At 40.3% G+C, this 20839-nt stretch overlaps 1 protein-coding gene across 3 annotated transcripts in view; it reads right to left on the reverse strand.

The window, feature by feature from the left end:
- Positions 1 to 2877: 2877 nt before the first annotated feature.
- DUSP8 (dual specificity phosphatase 8) overlaps positions 2878 to 20839 on the reverse strand; it is a 111336-nt gene continuing 93374 nt past the window's right edge. For all 3 annotated transcript variants that reach the window (XM_032221820.1, XM_032221811.1, XM_032221828.1), the window contains 4 exons: positions 11102 to 11268; positions 9417 to 9576; positions 7680 to 7803; positions 2878 to 6379 (listed from right to left, as the gene is read on the reverse strand). In XM_032221820.1, coding sequence (XP_032077711.1) covers positions 5260 to 6379; positions 7680 to 7803; positions 9417 to 9576; positions 11102 to 11268 — 1571 coding nt within the window. In that variant the 3' untranslated portion in view covers positions 2878 to 5259. The remainder of the gene's footprint in view (positions 6380 to 7679; positions 7804 to 9416; positions 9577 to 11101; positions 11269 to 20839) is intronic.

Genomic DNA, 20839 nt, shown 5'->3' on the forward strand with positions numbered 1-20839 from the left:
AGAAACAAAGATCAACATACATAGAAGCAAAAATTACATAATAATATAATAATAAATACTTAAATCTATAATCCATACATTGCAATTACAACATTGATAGCTTATTATCATTAGCATTAGGATCCAGAGGAAAGTAGGAAAGATATCCTTTTAAGGGATTGGCATCCAGTAGAGGAGACGTGAAAAACGGCACATGGGATACAAGAAACAAAGAGGACAGAAATAATAAATAAAACCACAATGGACACATGATAAAACAGGCAGAAGAGTGAAGAATCACAGCAAAGCCTTCAAAACAAAGCTAACAAAACTTTTTGTCACGGGGTGGGGGGAGGAGGAGGAAAAAAAGGTGCTGCAAGTCGGAAAAATCCCTATGTAAGACCAAGGATGTTAGATAATTTTGTACCTGGTGTGACGTTAAAGTGACACCTCTCCCTGCCCCCAACCGCCTCTCTCTCCACATTCTGGAGATGGAGAGCTAGCAGCAAGACAATGGTATTGTTAGATTCAGCTGCACCCCAAACAAACTGCTTTATGGTTCTCAACCTGGCTCTGATTTATGATAATCACCTTATTTTTTCTGCAAATATTGAGCCTTATTTGACTTTTGGCTATATTTGAGGAAAGTCAGCACTGGCATTCTATTCAAAAGTAAGGTATGTGACTGCTCCCCTTACCCTCATTTTAAGCCAGCTTAAAAGATCTTGGCATCTTGAAAGGTAAGTTATTTCAGAGTAATGCAGGAATCTGATATTTCTACGTTATCCCGATTGTTCATTTGCCCAGCCTATCTGAAAACTTTTGGTGATACTTATATTTCTCATAAGTATCGATGAGAGGAAGCACCTAACCCCAGCTCATCAAACCTAACTGGTTAGTGCTAATTCTACTTTAATCAAAATTTCACAAGATCAAAAATTCCTAAGGTGGAACTTTTCATCTGCACTTCTGATGCAAGCGCTCAGGTGAAATGAGGATTTTGATCTTTTCGCATCTGTGGATACTGAACAAAACCAGACTGCAAGAAAGCAGCAGCAGAATATTTCATCTTGCTTTCACGATAACAATTCAACAGTTGTTTTTTTAAAGAGAAAATTATACTACCAGTGTGAGAACCTAATAGCATCTCTCCAGTCCCACTGTCCAATGCCCTTCTGCATATTACTTGCAAAATAGCATGCAGGTCCACATAAGTCACTCCCGAGCTTGCAGCATCTAATCTGAACAGACAGTGGTAAAATAAATACAATGAAGATCTCTCTACTTTGTGTCTTGGCAAAGTAGACAGCAATTACTATGGTCAGGAAACAGACAACCTGATGCAAGAACATGTTATTGCTGCTCCCCTGTGGTTTGCAAAGTCTGAACCTGAGATTGTTATTTTTGTCTTGTGTATTTTAAAAAAAATACAGCTGAACAAGAAAAGAAATGGGAAAATAAATGCACTAAAAAGATTTTTTTTTTCCTTTTAAAAGCTACACAAACAACCCTGAGGTATTGGCTCAAAAAAAAAAAAAAAAAAAAAAAGACAACCCAGCACGTGATACGAAAGGAACAAATGCAAAATCAGATACACAAAGAAGAAAATGTGCTTTCAGGGAGACAGTTCTGTGCCTTTATTTTAAATAGATGAGCAGCCCCTGGGGTGTCTCCGTGTCATGAACGGAGCTGAATCCTTTGCTGCTCGTCACAAATACGTCCAGGGTAGCCAATAATGAAAATGTGTGCAACATCCTTCCCACTCTTGTGTTTCGACTGGGTTTGTACACTTGTGGCCAATTATTATCTTGACATGCATGATTATTTGCTTGCCCTAAAGTTCCGTTTTGTACCTGTTCAAGGCAATGTAAACAACATGGCCCTCTGAAATAGAGGCCTTCGACAAATATTTCATACAACACTGGGATTGTAACATTTACCAGGTTAAAGCAGCTCACTTCCATGGAGAGCGTCCACACAAGTGGGTCACAAGGAAGTGACCCACTGAGGGGGAAATCCTCTGCTTGGTTGAGCTCATCTACACAGTCAGTGGCTTACAAATAATCTCCCCTACCCTGCTGGAAAACCAGCGGTGTGTAGTATTTCTCAAACAATCTTCTCCACCATTAGCACATTTGAATCAGCCTACTGTTCAGTAATGTGAAACTCATTTTTTCCCTCATCTAAGGCCAGTTCTAGTATCAAGTTGATTGAGTGGGGTGTTTCTATCAGTCAGAAGTGATCTATTTTACATTTGTGATTTTATTAGCATATTTTAACAACTGGGAAAGGTCCAATTATCCACTTGTGGTGTGAAAAAAATCCTGAGCTGACCATGGCCTCTTCTGGTTTAAGATATACCATATTTTTCAGTGTATAAGATGCACTTCCCTCCCAAAAGTGGGTGGAAATGTCTGTGCGTCTTATAGAGTGAATGTTGCCAAAGCCCCATCCACTTGTCGTCCCCCTCCCACGCTTCAACCTCTGCCCTCCCAGCAATTTGCCTCCTTGCAGCAAACAACAAACAGCCTGGTCAGCTTCAGCACGAGCAGCTGATTGGCAATAAGATCTGCCTCCCGGAATACTGCCTTTCAGCTATTCCAGGCTGCGGGGATTGCCACCGCCTATAGCCGCTGTTGCCATTGCCTATCGCCACCTCCACATGCCTCATTTTGGGCCTTTGTGCATCCCATTTTTGGCCTCCATATACCATATTTTCGGCACGTTCCAGGCGGCGGAGATAGGCAGTGGCAGAACATGGGATGCGCAGAGGCCAAAAATGGGGCACGTGGAGGTGGCGATGGCAATCCCCCGCAGCCTGGAACAGCTGATAGGCGGTATTCCGTGAGTTGATCCAACTACCAATCAGCTGCTTGTGTTAAATCAGGCTGCGCTGAAGCTGACCAGGCTGTTTGCTACAAGGAGGAAAACTGCTGGGAGGCAGTAGTAGTTTTTTTTTCCTCCCCAAAAGCTATGTGCGTCTTATACGTAGTTCAGAGTGTCTTATAGTCTGAAAAATATGGTACATCTTTTAAAAGGTGGCAGAGAAACCTTTCCTCCCTAAGAAGAAAAATGTTACCTGCAGAAAAACTTTCATCCAAATTACTTCCAAGTGACTTTAGATGAAACCTTCAAAACTAGTTTTCTTTTCTCAGTCATCGATACTAGTGTCTTAAATTCAAGACAAAATCTCTTATCGAACCGAAGCTCTTAATAATATTCTGGAGGCCGAGAAGATAGATGATGAAAACTGAGTTTGGGATGGGCTGGCAAGCGCTTCACACTACATCTAAAATATTCTATATCTTTTCTAGAACTTCATTTTTTGAAAGGCTGTTCACTTTGATGACCTGCTATGTGAACTTTGTCTTTGGACTATTTGCTCACTGACTGATTTGCATTCACTGAAAAAATTCCCTGATCGATGGTGAATGAATACTTAGAGGAGGCAAGAGATTTTGGATGGGGAACCGAAGCTAAAATGTCGGATCTTGCAGTAGTAAAAAGACACTGCCTCCCGGCAGCTTCCCTAAAATAGGCCTGAGGATATGTAAGAGATTTTTACTCCAGTACCACAACATAATTTATTCAACATTTTCATGGTCTTAGTTCTCCAAAATTCTCTTCCAGCTCCACCTGCCCTCCACAGATACTGGGTTTAACATTGTTTGAACAAGAGGAGCCATTCAGAGTAGCCTTCCCTTGGGTTTAAGAGCCCACCAGTTCTCCTAAATCAACGGGAAATAAAAATACTCTGGCCTTCTGAAAAGCTCTCCCCACTGAACAAAAAAACCCTGGGTTTAGATCTAATGTGCTCCTTTTACAGATGGCACATATTTAAATGAATATATAGCTCCTATGCACCCTGCTCCACTCTTCCTATTCAAGGTACCCTTTTTTCTTACAGTCAAGCCTATTCTTAACAGCCCCAACTCTCATTATTACCCCCTGCTCAGTCCCAGGAAGGAGAAGGTTTTATGGCTTTGATTGCAAGGTGTGATAGAACAAGGAAAATAAAGAAGCATTAAGAAGAATTCCTGGCTCAGTTTGAGTTAAAAGATTTTCTCACGTTTTTAAAAAAATAAAAAGCAGATGCCCACACACTCACGCATGTGTGCACATGCAAACACACAAACACACACACACACACCTCTTTTATCTCTTTTGGGGGTGCCTCCACCACTGATGCAAGCCATCGAAGGAGCCACAGGCCTAAGATATTGCTTTGAAACTCGTGTTTCAGATTTTAAATACCATATACATAAAAACAGAGCTGGAGTGCTGCCCCTACATTGTCTGAAAATCATTGCCAGAATGAACAGCTTCAAATAAATTAGAAAGAAAAGTCGAAAATTATTTGTCTCAATAAAAACTGTAGTAAAACCTTTAAACTTTTTTTCTTTGTGGTTTTTTTTCTCTCTTTTATATTATATATAATATATATTTATATATGTATAAGGACTGCGGAATAGCAGTTTTAAAGAATGCTAGCCAGAGAAACACAAAGGCCCATGCTCAGTATAGGAAGAGGGGAGCCCCGGAAAAGAAACCTTTCCAGGTTTCTGCACCTGAATTTGGGAAAGAGCCACCAATATATTGTCCAACCCTGATGGAATAGAAAGGAAATGCCCCTGCTGTAATGGAAACGGATAGGCAAAAATCTCAATTACTTCCTATAAGTTAGATAGGAATGTACTCATTATAATTAGTAATACACTCTTCAAAGAAAAGAACCTGCTTCCCTTTAACTCTTCCTGTTGCAAATCTGCGGACCAAAGAGCAACCATTTTTCTCCCAGACAACTTTCACTCCCTCCCAAGCTTCAATTTCTCCCTAGTTTCTCTTTCAACCCCATCGTAGGACACATGCATCAGCTCTCCCCGTTCCCTCCAAAGGGGAAGAGAAAGCACCCTTTGCATGCAAAAGGAAAGAACCCAATATTTAAAGAGTTAATATACTCTCCACCTACCCAAGAAAGGGAATGTGATTGTGGTTTGTCATGGTGGTGGAGGTAGGAACCAAAGGAGGCACTAAGCATGCACCATTATGTTTCTTGACTTCAGATTCCTTTAGCTTTAGCCTTCGTTTTAGAGGATATGCCCGTTGGAAATGCACATGGGCACATGAATAAAAATGCTCCTACACCCACACCCACGCCCTCCTCCTCCTCTGTTAAATATGTCACCCATCTTCTTCCTCGCCCCTACCTCCATTCCCCTCCCACCCACCACCCACCCCCAGATGCACCCGCATCTGCTCTCAAATCTCACACAGTGAACATCAGGACACCTCTATGATCTCCATGCTGCCTGAAAAGCTAGACTGTTTGCTAATTTTGCCCAGGTCTTCCCGAGATCTGCTCTCCGATAAGGTTTCTTCAAATTCCATCTGGCAGCTCCTTCTTTTGAACTGCTTCTCAGGCATGGTGTCCTCGTGCCAGCTGTGCCGCACCTCTCGCTGCTCTCCTCGCTGCTTGTCCCTCAGTCTGATCTCGCAGCTTGCCTGGATTGTGCTGCAGCTGAATGAAGAGTAGGTGGTGGCGCTGGCAAAGAGAGTTCCACTCCCGCCGCCTTTGCTGCCCGCTGCCGAGTCTGTGCCGAAGTACCAGGGGTTCTCCGAGGTAGGCGTGCTTGGGGACTCCACGTGCATCCCCCAAGTACCAGCGTTGGAGGGGGCGGTGGCTGGCTGTGCCAGCTGCTGCCCTACATTGGGAAGGCTCAGCCGAAGGGTCTGTTTGAGATTGTCCTCCATGCTGGTGCTTTTGTGCATGGCACACATCCCACTGAAATTAAGGCTCAGCCCATGGGCAGGGGAGCCTGCTTGGTGCCTGTGCTTCCGTCGCTGTCGTACTTTGGCCTCTAGAATGAAGTCAGGTCCGCTGGGCCAGTCAGAACCGTCTGGAAGAGGAGAGAACTGGCAGGTACCATTGGGACCCGAAGGGCTGTCCAACTTACAAAGCTTGGGAGTTTCCCCTACTTCGGTAGGAACCGGGCTCTCCTGCCTTTGGGTAGGACAGTAGGCTGACTTGATGTCCAGAGAAAAAGAACGCTTGAGTCGGTTGGTGTCTTGGATGCGATCAGAAGATAAATGCAGCCCATTGAGTCCTTGCTGCAACGCCATGGGTGAGACAACCTTTGAAATCCCTAGTGATCGCTCAGAGTCAATGCAGGATGTTTCCAAGATTGTGCTTTTTAATACCTCCTCAGTCTTTTCTGAGAGAGAAAGAGTCTGGGGTCTATTACCTTCACAAGTCTCAAAGTATTCTTGCTGGGATTCCCCTTCCCCTTTCTCTCCTTGAGCCTTCAAAGCCTTGAGCAGCTTCAAACTTCTCTCATACTCTAGGAGTTGACCTAAGAAGTTGAAATTGGGTGATATGGAGGGACGTCTGTCTTTGACAAACCTGTCGGGGCAAGCAAAGAGCCATGATTATTAAATGGCATTTTCTTACTTTCAATAAAGACATATTTTATAGATCTTGAAAGTCTTACCAAGATTTTCAACATCTAATCAGCAAGCCATGGTTGTAAAAGATTCTTAAAAACTCTATAATTCAAAGCAGCACTAAAAACTAATTATATGTCTTTCCCACATGCCCATGGCTTTAAAAAGTAGAGATATATTTAAGGATCTCTCCTTGTCCAGTAGAAGTTCAATTGTTACCAAGTTCCACAAATTTCAAGGATTCAGCAAGGTGGCTATGTAATCTATATGGTGATTCCATATCCATATATAAGCCCTTTCTATATAGAGTATTAGTTCAGCACTTTATTTTTTTGTGCAGTGTGCCCAGTTCGCCAGATTCAGCCAGTTCGCACCACTTCAGGAGAACCGGTTGTTAACTTTCTGAGCAGTTTGGTGAACTGATCGTTGGAAGAAATCATTAGGGCAGAGAACTGGTTGTTAAATTATTTGAATCCCACCACTGATTGTGCCCTACCAATAGTTTTTTTTTAAACAAACAAATGTACTGTGAATCACAAAATGACTAAATTTACATGTGAATGATCTCAAATGATCAAAGAATGGGAGCCAATCAGCAGGTGAAATTGAAGTGGCTACCACAAGCCTGACAGTTACATAAATCAGCTTCCAAGCTTACACTAAGAAAGAATTAAGAATTACAACTTCACAAAAGGCCATTCCCTCAGTGGTATAATATTTATGGTATTTTTTCTTTTTATGTGCCTCAGTGGTGGGTTGCAGGTGGTACGCCCTGGTATGGGAGTACTGGCGCCTGCCCGGAGCACCGGGTACCGTTCCATTGCGGTGCTCTGGAGGGCCTGCCCGCCCGCCTGAGCTCCTTACCTGTATTTGAGCTCTTTGGCGCTTCCATGCATGCAGTGCATGGTGCCTGCGTGACACTCCGCCAAGCAGCTGGAGTGTTGCAGAGGCTCGCTGAGGCGTCGCAAGAGATAAGGACGTATGCACGCTGCGCGTGTTCATGTGATGGATGCCAGGCCCCATTGCAACCGTATCGGTTGCAGTGGGATTCGGAACCCACCACTGATGTGCCTCCATTTCTATTTTTTTGGGGGGGGGCATGTAGAGAAAACAAAGCTTGACTCCAAAAATAGCTATCAAAAAAATAAAACTTTTCCTAAGGAGCTTTTGAGGATTGGCTGGGAGGGACGAACCAGCCAACCAACCTTTCTCCTTGGAAAGGAAAAAGAACTACCATCTTCTTCTGGAAATAGACTTACCTGTAGGCATCATCTGAAGACATGCCCATGGTCTTCATGATGTATGCAATGGCAATGGTGGCCGATCGGGAAATCCCTGCCAAGCAGTGCACAATCACCTGGCAGCTAGAAACCTTGGCCTTATCTGCAGGACAAGATGATAGAGGTCACTTCAAACACAGAAACCTTAAAGGCTACCAAGACTCATTTCAGATCTGGTGAAGTAAAGGCAACTCCAAGAAAACTTCTCTTACCAAATCTGAAATCTTAAAATGTGTCATAAACTTCCTTCTTGTTTTTGTTGCTACAGACTAACATTGCTCTCCCTTGCAGACCAGAAAGAAGAAGCAATAAACTATATGAACAAGATATTTATATCTGCACAAATCTGCACTTTAAGTCAAAACTTGCTTTAACCTTGTTTTGATTAACTGAGGGGCAGGGGAGAGGGGAAATGTTCACTCTAGTAACCTGAACACTACAGCATCATCATTTGCGTAATGACCTCCTTATGCAAATCACATCATTTGTATAGTAGCGTCATTATATAAATTATGGAATGTTTCAAATTCCATTATATTCAGTTTCAGGTTTCACTGTGCTTGTCATACTGGTTACACAACCCTTGCGTTTAACTTGCAGCAAGGAGAGGGAATCTGAGGATCTCAGACTACAGCTCTAATTAGCCCAGCCAGCAGTAGTCTGAAATGAAAAAAATGTTGTAATCCACTTGTATGCTCCATATATAACATGGGAATCAGAGAAATATATTTTCCTTGCATAATGCAAATTTAAAATAATTTAATGTAACCAAACAGGCAAATACATCCTTCATGAGGGGGTGATTTCATTCTTACAGCCTGGACTATGGCTGTCTATTTGACAGCCATTTGCAACATATTGTGTTGTTTTGACATGATAAAAATTACGGAACAAATAAAGCCTGGATTAAAAATCTGGGCACAGAATTCATTTATTTAAGCATAGCATCAACTAAATAAATCAACAAATATCAGAATTGTTTGCAAATGTTCCATTCACCTATCCTTCCTTCCTTCCTTCCTTCCTTTCTTCCTTCCTTCCCTTTCTCCCTTCCCTCCTTCCTTCCTTTAGATATTTTGGATGTCAACACTCCTAAATCATAAAGCTCATTATGGGAGTTGATTCAATACTCCAGAAGGTACCAGGATGATCAAAAGTGCTTTCACAGATAATCTGAAACACTGCTTACATTCTATGTCTTAAGAAATAAATTATTTCTTTGTACATACTAAGAAATACTTTCTGAATAAGCCTGGCTGTTCTGAAGTTTAAAAAGCATACTCATCAAAGGAAAGAGCAGTATTATCTCAAGTAGCACTAATTGTTCCTCTGTGATATCCAGATTTACATTAGTGTTATCATCTGGGCATCAGCACCAGGAACCTTTTTTTCTGGAGAAAAAAGGAAGAAGTTCCACTGTCCAAGGAAAGGCTGGTATTTTGCACGCTGTAGATCACGGGTGAGTAATTGTGGCCCTTTTATGAGCTGTGGACTTCAACTCCCAGAATCCTGGGAGTTGAAATCCAGAAGTCATAAAGAGGCCATAGTTCCCCACCTCTGCCATAGATCTTGAAATATGGGATTAATGGAACAGGACAAGGGGGATGGAGCAATTTGGTCATCATTCCAAACCTTTTGCATCGACAATAAAGAAACTGAAAAAGTATGGGGGGAAAAAACCCTTCAAGAGCTCTTTACCAATAAGACTGGTCTTACCGATGAACTCAATCGATTTATCCAGCCAAGGAAGCAGTTTCTCACAGTAGTTGTCATTGACTGGAATGCGCATGAAGTGACTGTCACAGATGAAATCTGGCTTGGGACATGAATTGCTGGCGTTGAGAACATAGCTGATCCCATTCTGGGTCATCAGGTCCTGAAGGGGAGGAAAAAAAGAGCTAGGTTCTTTCATTTGTCATTCAATGCAGAATCTTCTCCCCTGTTCTTCCAGAGGTTCTGATTATGCTCTCGCTTTAAGAAGCAGTGGAAATCCAGAAGATCTTGAACTACAGTTCTCAGCAGCCACAGTCAGTATGGCCAAAGAGAAGAAGGCTAGGAATTGCACTTCAACAATGTTGGGAAGGTTACAGACTTTCCCCTGCTAGACATTTTCCCCCTTTCTCTCTTGTATTCTTGTATTTCTCTCTTGTATTCTCTCTCCTTTCTATAATAGACTGTCTGCCATCACGTTTTGTAGCCACAGGGTTTCTATGTATTTTAGCTGCCAGTTTAAAATAATTTAGCAGCTTCTTGTCATAGCAAACAGCTGCACTTTCAGTAGCAACATTTTCAGACATTCAAAATGCCTTTACGGCATAAACTCCCGGTGGCATCGGATCTATGTACTTCTTATATTTTCCATTGGGAAAGGGGGAAAAAAGGCTTGCAGCATGTCTTCTAAGAGAAGAATGGACTTTGAGGAAAGGCTACGAGACATTTCCATGGATTAAATCATAGGGCATTAGGATATTCCGAGTATTGTTTTGCTACAGTGAAGGGAAAAAAACCAAAACTAAATACATCACAGACGGGTTCCTATGTTTCAAGAGCAACGTGATGTTCCTCTTGTTGGGTTTATCATTTTTCTCCACGATCCCTGTGCAATAAATCGTAACCTCAGATTCTAGGAGCCAGCCAAACTCCCAAGCTTACATTCTTAACATTTTTTCATTCTTGTGTCTTTCTACTCCCTGTATAAAAAATGTTATTTTCTTCCTTTCTGCACCTCTAATTTAGATGCTTCCTCCCACCTTCCCTGTGAGCAATACGCTACTGGCTCCCTCTGGCCTGGGATACATGCCCACTGATATTGTAATAATGACTTCTTTCTTATTCTTTCTTTCCTGCAGACCTATCATAGCCAAAGCATTCTGGCACCTTTTGAAAGGACAGTGCTGCTCTCCCCTCCCTCTCTTCCATTCCCAATGCTCATCTTTATGCATTTGGGGGCCCTCTCAAAGGATTTGTTTTTTCTCTCTCTTGCAACTGTAGGCTGCACTGCCTACACTCCTTGGCACCTCAGCTTACCATCAGTCACAGCTGAATGCCAAGGCTAATACCTCATCCCCTGGCTGGACATGGAAAAGCTGAGGTCAATGTTGTTCTTTAGCCTGGCTGGCACCGTACACTGGCGATGCAAAACTGGCTCCCCTCACATAACATTTCTTAGGGACAGCCTCACCATCCTGACATTCCCACTGCTAATGCCTTTAATGCTTCAGGGGAAGCCTATGAAGTCTCTGTCTCTGCACACTCCATAGGCCCAGAAAGACACTATTGTTTGACGGGATGATGTATGGTTACGCACAGGCAGCAAATGCCTCTTCTTGGCAATGACCCTTTTACAGAAGAAGATACAGATTCTACAAGACAAGCCCATCTCCCTCAATGTCATAGAGTACCTTATTTAAGACATCTTTCTGGGAACCTAGATAGAGATGAGGCAAGATGCGTGTTGGGCCAACATTGGCCACTGGCAAGCATGGCTGAGAGATACTCATTGGCAGGATGGCAGTTGGTTTTCCTTCACAGAGTCCTGGGAAACAAGACGAGAAGGTGGCAAAGCCCCCTGAAAGAAGGAAGGGAAGGAAATATGAATTAGGAGGAATGATTCTTTTTCATTAACTGCATTTTATCTGTAGCATTCTATACTCCTTCTAATAACCTATCGCTTCAACATTGAACTAAACTTTCCATTTGGTGACAGAACATTTCAATTTTAGTCTAAAAATAGCCCTTAGTTTTCATGAAAACATTACACATGCATATAAAAGCAAATGATTGATTTTGGAACAGATTTCTTAGACATTAGCTATGAGTCAAATATGGCTCTTGGGGATATTGCTATAGTTGTTATGACGTTAGACTTTGTCAAAATGTTGCATTCTCATACACTTTAACCATCTTTTTACTTGCCTACTACACTGTCTCCTTGTTTAGCAACTGCAATCTGTTTCAGAGATTTTGTTACTAAGTGAGTAAGTTAGTAAGTAAATGGTCCCTAGGTGAACACATAATTCGGAGACAGAGGAGAAGAGACACTGCAAAGATTGCTGGTTGCTTCCAGCTCATTCAAATAAAATCTGTGCACCATGGTTACTCTCACTCCTATGTTTCCGATTGTCGGGTGCAGAAATGTGGTTATAAGTGCACACATTGCATGAATTTATTTTACTACTAGTTATTATCATTGTATTTGCAAATGATAGTTAACTAAGGTAGTTGCTAAGTGGGGAGTTGCTGTATGAGGTATTGCATTAATATCCCTTTCATCTCTCTTAAATGTTTCCTGATCTCCTATTTGGTAAAACTTTCTTACAACTCTGTTTCATAAAACAGAATTTCATACACATACATCATATCTCAATATTATAAAATTATTACTCAGTTAAGAAACACAATTAAATAAATATTAATGTGAAAAAAAGAGAAAGAGAATGAGCAAAGAAATTATGGTTAGAGAAATGAATTAAATTGTTGGCTTCAATTTCTCATTCCTCCTTAGTTCATTTGATCCCTTTTACATCTTTTTGAAACTTAAAAATATACATACAAATGTTATTAGAAAAATCCACATTTTTACAATAGTTCCCCTACATTATTTTTTTGTTTCTCCTATACTTATTTTGTGACTTTTCTTTAAATTCAGACATGTACCATACCACTTCGTATGTGGTATGTAAGTAAAAGACATTGCTTTACAGTCCTGTCTAAGCAGTTTACAGAGTCAGCCTATTGCCCCAACAATCTGGGTCCTCATTTTACTGACTTCAAAAGGATGGAAGGCTGAGTCAAACTTGAGCGGTCAGGATCAAACTCCTGGCAGTGGGCAGAGTTAGCCTGCAATACTGCATTCTAATTTCTGTGCCACCATAGCTTTTGCACTTTTTTAAAATCAAAACTCAAACGGATGCAATTCTTTCTTCTTTCTTTAAGCCAGATTGATAAAAAAGAAATCAACAAAACAAACTGGAAAATTAACCTCAGACCTAAGTTCCATAATTCTAGAAGCAACTTTAATAAATTTAAATCCAATAAGAATCAATCAAAGCCTCTCAAAAGAACAAGTAAGTATTTTCTAGAAGTCTTCAGACTTATAACATATTGTTCAAATAGGAATTCTGGCTCCTTGGAGAAATATACTATTTTTATGAATGAATACTAGAAAAGAATTATATAAACCAACCAGGGAAATCACTTAAGACTTTGGTAAATAACTGTATTATCTAAAGCAAGAGATGAGGGATACTTACAACAAAGTTGCTGTCAAGACAAAGCATCAGTTTGCATATATTGCACGCTCCAATAAAAATCCACATTTTAAACCGGAGATTAATGAGTCAGCTCATTTATCATATGCATTAATCACTTCATTCTTTCAGTGCTTACTGTAATGACAGTGGTTGGACTTTCCCTTCACCATTCTTTTTCTATTTCTAAAAGATTGTCTGTTTATCACTCATCGATTCCAGCAGTTTACAGAATCTATGCTATCTAATAAAAACCCCAAGTCTCTGTAGAGAACGCTGGTATTTTTTTGACATTACTCTTTTGGTGTTTTACAGATCACCATTCCCAGTGCATAAGCAAGCAGCATAGGTTTCTTCCAGCGTGCACATTTTTAACTGATTACAAAACAACTCAGTATCTTAGTGATGGGAAGGAGCAGATAAACAGACAGGGCTAAATAAAATAAATGGAATCTGCAGGGGGTAGGTGGAGCGTATGTGTGTGTGTGCATGCGTGTAATTCTAGGAAGGCAGGAAATAAACTACCTGGACTGGAATTTAGTCAGGGCTTTGAGGGATAATTTTACTCCTCTTTTATAAATAGTCCTCTTGACAATCTTTAGCACTCACATGTGAGTGAGATTTGTCATCTGACAAACGGCAGGCTGAACAGTTGCCAGTGTTGTTATATCCTGGTTTAAGAGAGTCCAAGTCAAGAGAGTTGCTTTGAGCAATGATTTTAAAATATGATTACTTCTAGAAACCATTCCTGTGCCGATTTTTCCATCAAGGAAAGTCTACTGTATTGCAGAAAACTGAGAAGCATTTTCCCATGTGTGTTATCGCATCATTTCAGATACAGCTTAGACATGCTGAATTAACTACTATCTGCTGAGAAACAAGAATATAATATTAATTTTTCAAGTGATGGATTAAGCCCCACAACCTACAAAAGTTTGTGTCAGATCCACGATTTAAAAAATATAGAGAAAAAGGGTTCTGCAGGCATTGCTGAATTGCAGATGTATCCCGGGTCTTAAAAGATACAATGCTATGGATCTAAACCACATCGAAGACTTTCCCATCTTCGCACACTTCTAAGAGTTTTGTAGCGTGTCTGAAAGAAGCATGATGTGTCTTCTAATTGAGGAAAACCTAATAAGCTATCGGATTTATCCCTGAACCACTATTTAAAGACCATTGACTGAACCAATCACTCTTAGGGTTCTTTCAAAAGCACTGATCCCATAATTTTAGATCTTGTTCCTTTGTCCATCATCAATCATCTCTGGTTGTATTCACTGCCATTTCAGAAGCTGGGTTTTTATGGTTGACTGAGATCTATGTCATTTTGGCAGTGTTTCAGCACCTTCCTTCCTCCCCCCCCCCTCTCTAGCTCCTACTCAAGTACATAAAAAATATCTTTTCTAATTCATGCTCTGGTAACTGGCCAATTAAGCAGCCCCTTGTATAGGTTAATTAGGAAAATGTGTCTATATGTTGAGTGGGTGGTCAAGGTATTTAGACAGAGTTGACAGGATTTCATTTCTGAACAGATCCTTGAGCAACTTTAGTGAAAACTATATCTGAATCATATTTTTCAGTTTCTTTTTTTCCTTCCTTTTTTTAAACAGCTCGTGCACGCCTTAGCTACATAACTATTTCCAAAAAAACCCTCTTCCATTGTGGGAGGCTTGCTTTTATTAACTCCTAATTCGGATCTAACAATGTTCTCCCCCCCCCCCCCACTCCAGCAATAAGTATCAGATTGAAAGCAAGCAAAAAGTCCACTACTAACTCCATTCGATAGCTATTTCCCCACTATGACTAGATAACTACTAAAAATATATATTGAAATATGAGTTTTCAGGATCGCTTTGTCAATCTGAGATGCAGAGAGTTAATGCAACACTACCTCTCCCATACCGCTGTGGCATGACATCACTCTCTCAGCCAGGATATTAAATCAGAATGAATGAAATGAGATTAGTGCAGGTGTCCAAGAGCTCTGGTTACTTCTATTTATTGCCCCTCTGCCTTTTGCATTCCGTTTCATCAAACCTATGTACTTCTGCCCTTTCACTTGGACCACGTCTAAGATGACAGTCAAAACGGAAGCATTTCCAGATGCATTTCTAAAAGAAGCCATACTGCACCTAGGGTAGTACAATGCAACTGTTCTATCAGTTAGTATCTCACAACCTACAACAGCATTCATTCTAATTGATAGCTGTTCCTCAAGGGCCAGGGCTAAGCAGTACAGGTAGTCCTCAACTTACGACCACAACTGAGCCCAACATTTTCTGTTGCTAAGTGAGACATCTGTTAAGTAAGTTTTGCTCCATTTTACGGCCTTTCTTGCCACAGTTGTTAAGTGAATCACTGCAGTTGTTAAGTTAGTAATGTGGTTGTTCAGTGAATTGGGCTTTCCCACTGAGTTTGTCAGAAGGTCACAAAGGTGATCCTGTGATCTTGGGACACTGCAACTATCATAAATTTGAAACAGTTGCCCAGCTTCCGAATTTTGATCATGTGATCTTGGGAATGCTGCAAAAGTTGTAAGTGTGAAAATAGGTTATAAATTTTTCAGTGTCGTTGTAACTTCAAATGATCACTAAACCAACTGTTGTAAGTAGAGGACTAACCTGTACTGATGTCAGATCTGAGGATTTAGAGCAAGATTTGACCCAACAATGCAAGAAGGAAACGGGCTTTAGCAGCAAGTAGGATGCAAAGCACACTATGCAGAACCCTCCCTCTTTTTGCTGCTCAACCTCCTTTTCTAAAAATTATTCCAAATATTCAAAACTCAAGAATGATCCATCTTTAACATGACCATCAGGGAAAAAAAAACCTAGAACGATTTGTATTCCACATGTGTTAATGAATATCCCGTCTACAGAATCTATAAAGTGCTGTGAACAGATAGTACATCATCTGTGCACTACTATTTGGTTCATATTTCATTACTTTCTAACTGTAGTACCACCGTCATATCGGAGTATTAGCAAAAAGTGTCAGGCCTGCAGCCATACAAGTGGATTACTCTGGCCTGACACACTTTCTATTATTGTACCATAAATATTTCTACTGTGGGAAAATGGGAGGAAGGATTGTATGGAGTCAGATGATATGTAGCCATGACAAAAGTCTTTCTAGAAATCCAAGGTCATCCTTTATCCTTGCACCTCTGCATCTGATCGGAACTGGATGGGTGAAAGCTGCCAGCACAGCAGTGAACGTTTGGACCATGTGATGGACTTGTGGGTGTGGGGGCAAGATCTTGAATTTTCAACAGGGTGGAAAACCGGGAAGTGTTTAGATTTGGGTTTTCCCAGATGTGCCAACATAGCTCTCTTAATAAATTGGAACTTTGAGGAATCCTTTGTCTTGGACTCTGATTTACTTTCAGATGCTATTTGGAACCCTGACAAAGGGATTTCTCACAGAACATTACAACGAGCAACAATATGTAGTGATTCCATTCCTATTCACTCAGTCAGAACTTTCCCCTAGGGTTAGTCTTGGAATCTATAGAATAAATTCATTTATTTGGCTATCATGTTTATTATCATCATGAGAACTGGGCCACTGCCTGGATCATATAGATAGTTCTGCCTCATTTAGTAACCATTCACAGCTACAATAAAATATTAAACAGGGGAACTGAAAAGAGCACATAAAGAATAGGAATTCTGCAATTAGCCTTTAAGATTCCCAGTTGCCATTTTTTATTATTTATTTAAGCCGTTTATATAATTTCATTGAAAATCCATGAAAAAATGCAAGCAAAACACTTAGCCTCTCTGAAAGGGGGGGGGGGGGCTTTTGCTTACAATCAATGCTAGCTGCCTTTCTACTTTGAAATCAAAAGAGGAAAATAAAACAAGCAGGCCCTTTTACAATTATGACTCTTTGGCAGGATATCTGGTTTGGAAATGGCATTCTCTTGGCATGAATGGAATTGAGACAGGGAATGATTCCCTAAGTGGAACAGTGTTGGTAGAAGCAGCTCTCAGGTTTCTTGTAGTTCACCACACTGGGAGGAAATTTGCCTGCAACCTGGCAAAAAGCAGATTGCTTATCCAGTCCGGAATCCCAAATCAAAGCTGCTGCATTCTTTGACACTTTAGGTAAGTTTCCCAATCAATCATTGACATGTACTTGCACTATGCCAAGATGAAAATGAACAGAATGGATGTAAGTAAATATGAGATCTAGTATGAAGAGTGATTTTGATTGTCTACCTAGGTTCTACCTACTAGAAAGCACCTAGATATTAGCAAAGGCGGGAAACATCAACTTTAGAAGCACAGCAACTGGACTTCTTTTCTTGTTGGTTCAGAACATTTTTTTCCCCGATTTATCAACCTTAGAAGTTGAAGAACACACACAGCATTTACATTTCATTTTTTTAAATAGTATTTCCTTTTGTTCTACTCAGATATGCTCTGAAGAGTTCTCCAACCCACCAGTACAGATTTGGGGCAGGAGAGGTAGGAAGTATTTGTTTTATCGGTGAACACTATTTCATCAGTGGACTGATATAATTGGACACTCCCCAGGAGCAACTTCCCTCTTTAAGTACCTTAAAGAATCCTAGGGATAGTAAGGCAGCCTTTCACAGTCTGGTATCCTTTCAGAAGACACAACCCTTAATAGTTTCCTAACTCTTGGTTTTGCTTTGACAATGTATATGGTTACACAAAACACTATTTACTGTACTATCAATAGCATTTCTTTTGGCCTGCACTGGAGCAAGAAAATTGCTTGAACCGATCACAGGAACCATAAACAATAATTTTGTACATTATCTCTTAAAACCATAATAGGAAGGCTCGTGGCACTATGTTTGCTTGTAATTTGCACATGCATAAAGTACAATCTGGCTCAGCCAACGAAAACACTAGCAATCTGCCGATTAGCTGAACCACAACATGATTAAAGTAGCAGTCTAAAGTGCCTCTTACCATCTTTACATTAGCACTACACGAGCAAAAAAACGCTAAGCCAATTACAATACAGTGTATTCAGCATTCCTTGCTTCCCTTAACACAAAGAATAGATGAAGAGAGGAAGCCTTGCTTACATGAGACATTTTTGAACCAGAAATCTTGTAAACGCTCCTCCTTGTGGGAAACATGCTTTCCTACAAGAGCTATATGTTTCTTAGGTGAATATAGGGTACGAATTTCCATGATGAGTCAGTGGTGGGATTCAAAATTTTTTACTACCAGTTCTGTAGTATGCTTGGTGGACATGGTGTGGCTTGGTAGGCGTGGCAGGGGAAGGTTACTGCAAAATCCCCATTTCCTCCCGATCAGCTGGAACTTGGGAGGCAGAGAATAGATGGGGGCGGGGCCAGTCAGAGATGGTATTTACCGGTTCTCTGAACTACTCAAAATTTCCACTACCGGTTCTCCAGAACTGGTCAGAACCTGCTGAATACCACCTCTGTGATGAGCATAAGATATTGGGCTTATTTAACATTGGAATACTTACAAGGAATATCGCTCTCAAAGTAGGCAAAAGAAAATAATAGGGAATGTGTGTGTTAGTTGTTGTGTGTGCTACTGTGTTACATGTAGACAACACTACACAGAGACTGAGTGTACCACCCACTTGGTGCTTTTGCTAACACAGACTTTTATAACAATCCTTTTCCAAGCCTCTCATTTATTGCTTGTAACTTCAGGCCATGAAGTTTAATTAAGTGTGGAGTAAACTTTCTTTCCTCGCATTTACCAAAATAAGCCTGAAAACAGGAGAGCATGGTGTCTGCAAGATACATTAACTACTGAGGCAAAGAATGTGGACTTTTACATTTTCACACATGTGACAATTGCTAAGCCAATGTTTGTGATTCAAAATATTGAATCTATTTTAAAAGGAGAAAACCCCAAAATGGAGGATTTGTAATATCAGATCTCGGAGTCAAGGTAATGTAGCTGGAAAAGCAAAATTCATCCTAGGCATATAAGTTAGCGTATCTTATGAAATATGAGAATAGGGGAATGGAATGGAATAGAATAGAATATTCTTTATTGGTCAAATATGATTTGATTACACAAGGAATTCCCCTCGGGTGCATAAGCTCTGAGTGTACATATTACAGGCAACATTACCTGCCACAATTCTCTTATACTTAAATTTTCTACTTTTCTCCTCCTAAGCTAGATTTGTCTAAATATATATTTTGCCTTCTGAACCCTCATCCAATCCTGGTTTTATTCCTCCTTATGTTTTCTATATTGGGTATTTTAATGTTTAAACATTTAATGTTTTACACAGATTGAACAATTCTGTAACATTCAATGTGGGGGAAAAAAACCCACATTCCCTCAGAGAAAGTGTATTGGAGACTGCATGGCTACTGAGGATGAAAAAAAAGCTTTAGATAGGACTCAGTTAAAAATAGGAGGATCTTCTCTCAGATATGTTTTCTTTCTCTTTCTGATACACCAGATAAGCACCAAGGTTAAACAGAAATCTGAACCGATCAGAAATTTAAAGAAATCTCTTCTCATAAACTCTTGAAATTAGGTTAAAGCCAAAGAAAATTAGCAGGTGCATGTATTCAGTTGTGATCAGAGATTGGTTGCTCCCGGTTCATCCCGGATCGGGCAAACTGGTAGTAGCGGTGGCGGGAGGCTCCACCCACCTGCCTGGATGCTTCTGCGCATGTGCAGAAGTGTCATGCACACGCGCAAGCGAACAGGTAGTTAAAAAAATGGAAGCCCATCACTGGTTGGAATATGTATCCAAAGTGAAATCAGGAATCAAGTAAGGAGGGAGGGGAGAAATGCTGAGGAAGCTTCTTGGATGAGAAGCAAAATGTCTTCAAGGAAAAATAAAGTCCAGTTGCCTTTAAAAAAAAGCACCTTTGGGGCTGACTTCATTGGTTTACAAGATTTTTTTCATTTTCAATTAGTGCATTTCTTGGGGGGGGGAAAAACCCCAGTGTTGGTTTCCTGTAACAAACTGTGCATCACAGAACTTTATGAAACTTCACAGAAACTTCACAAAGCTGTTAACAAAAAATATGAATGCAACAAAAACTGCAAGCTACTGTAAACAGGTCAGTAGTGAAGAAGAACAAAGGACCAAATGATCCTTGTTAAGGCAATTAATATCCACCCCCCACATAGTAAATAAAAGATTATGCTGTTTGCCTAGTAGTGAAAATATGAACTTGAGAATGAACACAGTACAAACTTTACGTAACATAAAACAGGAGTATAAGATAGTTCAATATTTCCCAGCTGAACCTGGTAATACATCGCTGGTACATTCTGTATCCTCATGTCTGTAATAACTATTTGCCTGTTGGGTCCAAAAGAAACCCAAAATCATTACGATAACATGAGATTAGGACTGAAATTAATATAAGGAAAAAGCTTTGCAAAGCATGTTACTGTAATAAAGCACATACAGTACCTAGGAAGCATTGAAGTAGCCACCTTTCTTGTAAGGTTTACCTGGCAGCCTGGAAAGATACACCCAGAGACAAGTAGAAACAGCTTTGTGAACTTCACAAAGGAAGTGGCGGTTTTAATATTTCAAAGAAAAATGCTGCATTCTTACCAAAATCCTCTTTCTAAGCACGTCTTTTAACTATTTTCTCACAAGCATCTTTTCTACGTGGAAAATCAGTCTATGGGAATGTGCTGGATATATTTGATTATGATACAGTTTTAAATCATCTACAAATTTATTTATTTTTTAAAAGTAATGAGACCCTAAACTTTATTTCAGAAATCAAATTAAAATTTATTGGATTTTTAAAAAAATCATTGATTTATATCAACTCTTTTTGAATTTGAATTTGAATTGATTTTATTTGTAGGCCGCCCTTTTCCCTGAGGGGACTCAGGGCGGCTCACAGAAACCAGGGAGAGGGGAATACAATAC

This window comes from Thamnophis elegans, chromosome 1 (genome assembly GCF_009769535.1).
Source record: "Thamnophis elegans isolate rThaEle1 chromosome 1, rThaEle1.pri, whole genome shotgun sequence".
NCBI classification, from domain to species: Eukaryota; Metazoa; Chordata; class Lepidosauria; order Squamata; family Colubridae; genus Thamnophis; species Thamnophis elegans.